General features: G+C 44.9%; 1 protein-coding gene across 3 annotated transcripts in view; it reads left to right on the forward strand.

The window, feature by feature from the left end:
- The first annotated feature begins 6 nt into the window (after positions 1 to 6).
- Positions 7 to 3405, forward strand: part of PAIP1 (poly(A) binding protein interacting protein 1) — a 27218-nt gene continuing 23819 nt past the window's right edge. For all 3 annotated transcript variants that reach the window (XM_010585762.1, XM_010585764.1, XM_010585765.1), the window contains exons 1-2: positions 7 to 329; positions 1383 to 1500. In XM_010585762.1, coding sequence (XP_010584064.1) covers positions 1470 to 1500 — 31 coding nt within the window. In that variant the 5' untranslated portion in view covers positions 7 to 329; positions 1383 to 1469. The remainder of the gene's footprint in view (positions 330 to 1382; positions 1501 to 3405) is intronic.

Raw genomic sequence — 3405 nt, forward strand, 5'->3', positions numbered from 1 at the left:
CGCGGCTGAGGGGCGGCCGGGCGGCTCCCCCAGGGGCGGCTTCAGCCGCCGGTCCTGCGCTCTTGCCCGGGGCCGCGGCTCTGGCGAGGGCTTTCCCGAGGGAAGCGGAGGTACCGCGGTCAGGGCCGAAGTCGTCGAAGCCGTTGGGGGAGCCCTGAGGTGTTGGGCGCTGGCAGCAGGCGGGCACGAGCAGCCGCTGGCGCCTTCGCCCCTCAGCCGTGGCGGGCCGCCAGTGACCGGGGCGAGGAGGCGAAGGTCGAGGCGGCCGGCTTGGGAGGAGACTTCCTGAAAGGCGGTTGTTTCACGTGGACAAACGCCGCAGCAGATAGGTGGTATCTTCTTTATTATTGTCGTTATTTCTTGAAATGTGTAACAAAGCGGTCGTCTGGTGTACGTGCTGGACTTAGAGGGGTAGATACAGTACGGGGGGATAACAGAAAAAGAGGAACTCTGGCAGCTGTATAAATAACATGAGTCGATATGTTGTCGTATTTCACATGATCTCTAGTTTCTAGGTATGAGTTAGGCCTTTATTTATTTATTTATTTATTTATTTGTATCGGTGTAACTGTTCTTGCAAAATATGCATTGCCGGAGGTGTCGCACAGCTTCAAGGCTGACAATGAATTACGACTACAAGTGAAGTTAAACACTGAAAACATGAGTCTCTCAGAAGTTATGAATAGGATACCCTACTACTAGATGTTCAGGAGGCTACCATGCTTTTAAATAAATCTGTGGGGAAGATTCCATTTAGAGTTACGGCTTATGTGCTAATATGTGTGCTTTATGTTTTGGCATCAGTTACCATTGACTAGTGTAACAACATGCCCCATCAGTATGATAGGGATCAGCGCAATTCCAATTATTAATAACGTTCAGTTTTAAAAGCTAGAACCAGCCTCCTCCATTTCTCTATTTAGAAATATGTTGTCAGCATAAAAAGAAAAAATTGTAGAAGTGCTTGTGTTCTGAATAGTGACAACGTTGGAGTTTGTGGTTCCTCAGCACCAGGCACTGCAGGTCTGTGCAGTGTTGCTTCTGAATTAACTTTTAGACTATTAGGTAACATGCTTAGGACAAAGCAGGTAACTCCTCTAGTGGCTATTTGTAAGTGGTCATAAGGGCATTTGGTGAAAGTTTTAATCCAGTCATTGGCTGCTTAGGATATGTCTTGCTAGCTTAGCTGTCTCAGGTTTTCTGCTGTTTGGCCTCAGAGGATTGAAGTAATTGACAGGAGTTCAGCCGCTTGGGCCAGAACATTCTAAGCAAAATTTTAGGCGTTGTCTAAAGGGGTTGACTATTGTAGGTAGTATTTGGGATTGTAATTTTGGATTTAGTTGTCTGAAAGACTTTTTTTTTTTCTTTTATTTTTGTTACAGGTGTCTACACTTGGGAGGAGAAATTGGGTTCCCAACCAAACACAGCTGTTCTCATGCAAACTTCGGTAGTGCACCTGTAATGAAAAGATGGATCTGGGATCACATTCCACACTAAATGGTAAGTAGTTGCCAAACAGTCATTAAATTAAGATGATATAGAACATCTGCTAAGTGAAAAGGACTCACATTTATGACCAAAGGTGAAAAGTTGTCTGGGTTCAATAATGATAACCCGAGGCATTTAATTCCTCACAGGTGTATACCTTAAAGAATGAGATTTGCTTTCTTGAAAGACTGGCATATTAAAAAGTGGTGCCAGTATATATTGATGGTTTTCTTAAAGCCTCACCACCCTGAGACCACTGATGGAGGATCTCAACTTCCTTTTTCACATTAATGTAAGCTTTTCATTCTCCTCCAGATAAGGTAAAGTCTACAGATGTGACCAGAAGTCATAATATAGGCTTCAAAGCTGGAGCTGAAATAACACAATAATACTGAATATTTTTAATATAGTTATTTTAGTAGCTAATTTGTGATCTTTAAAGGATTAGTAATACTGCTTAAATCTGGTTTTGACAATTGTTTATAAAAGAGAAGTCTTCCGATTTTTTGAAGACTCATCAAAATCTCCTACATTTGCTCTCATTTCAGTTGCAGAGTATAGATTTGTTAGTTTACCAGTCTTCACTTACAGTAAGGGTCGCCTAGGAACAGTTTTCCCATGAGCCTAATTAATTTTAACTATGTCGCTTTTACTGTCTGGCCAACTTTGTCTCTCACCAAAAATCAGTCCAATCCATGCCTTGAGGAAGTAACAAATATTTTACACCCTAGCTCCGCCTGCCCTCCTTAATAATTAAAACTGGTAAAACGTAGTAATAATCCAAATAGGAACATAACTTCTAAAGATGCTGTTTTACAATACAATTGGATTTTTTTTTAAATACAAGGCAGTGCTATTGTGATTTTTTTTTTTTAATAATGTTTCATACATATTTGCATATATTTCACCCCCTCATGAATGATGAACAGAGTTTGACCCAACACCACAAAAGCCATTGACTTTGGCTGTGGAAGGAAGAGGCGGTGAGGCCAGCACAGGCCTGGCTGTTCAGGGAGACTGAATACAAACATTGCCCACAGGATGAGCTGAGGTTGTTCTGGGCACCCCAGGTCTCAGTCACCGTCCTGCACCTTGGAAGCAGATTGCAATCTGCAGTTTGCAAAGCAAGTAGAGCAAGGCTCTGGGCTGAAATTGAACAAAAATAGGTGAATTAAATTGTGAAGGGGCACGCGAATTGCATCATTCGCAATTAATACGATAATATTAGCAAACTGCATTACATGGACAGCCTCCTTCAGTTAGTTCCTGTTGGCATGGAAGGTTTTAAAAATTAAATCAGAAGAGCTTTTGTTCTCACGTCATGCATAAATTATACATGAAAATGCATTATTCTGAACAAACACATTTGTATTGAATAGCCCTAACAGTACAATAATATTGTCACGTTGTTGGCTTAAATTTAGAATTTAGCTTGCAGCTTTCCCCTTTTTTTGCGGCAGCAGCTGTATGCGCACAGCGTAGCATGATGCACGCGTAGCTACAGGTCTCCTACTGAGTGTAGCTGCGGCCTTGGTCTCGTTATGGCCACCTCAGGCTGTTTCTTCCTCTAGGGAAGCGATTGCAAGAGAATAGCGACTTTTTGAAAATGCCGTTTCCAGGCTCCTTGCGGTTTTTGAGGAAGGTGTGACTCGGGTACGGCCGGCAGCCCCGGAACCGGCTGCTGACGCAAGCAAACCCCACGCAGGTCGGTTGCTGCGAGTCGAGCCCGTGCTGGGGTCGGGGGTGAGGAATGCTGACTCATCCGTTCTGAATACGTGACGTTGGCAACGCGGCCCCAAATCCGGGCGAAAGCCTTTAACCCGTGGCAGCCGAGCGGGCCTTGCCGGCGGGGGCAGCTCTCGCCGACACCCCGCCTGGGGCGGGGCCGCCCGGGCTCCCGCGGCGGGGGGCGGGGCC

Source organism: Haliaeetus leucocephalus, unplaced genomic scaffold, assembly GCF_000737465.1.
Source record: "Haliaeetus leucocephalus isolate CR32 unplaced genomic scaffold, Haliaeetus_leucocephalus-4.0 Scaffold120, whole genome shotgun sequence".
Classification (NCBI taxonomy): Eukaryota; Metazoa; Chordata; class Aves; order Accipitriformes; family Accipitridae; genus Haliaeetus; species Haliaeetus leucocephalus.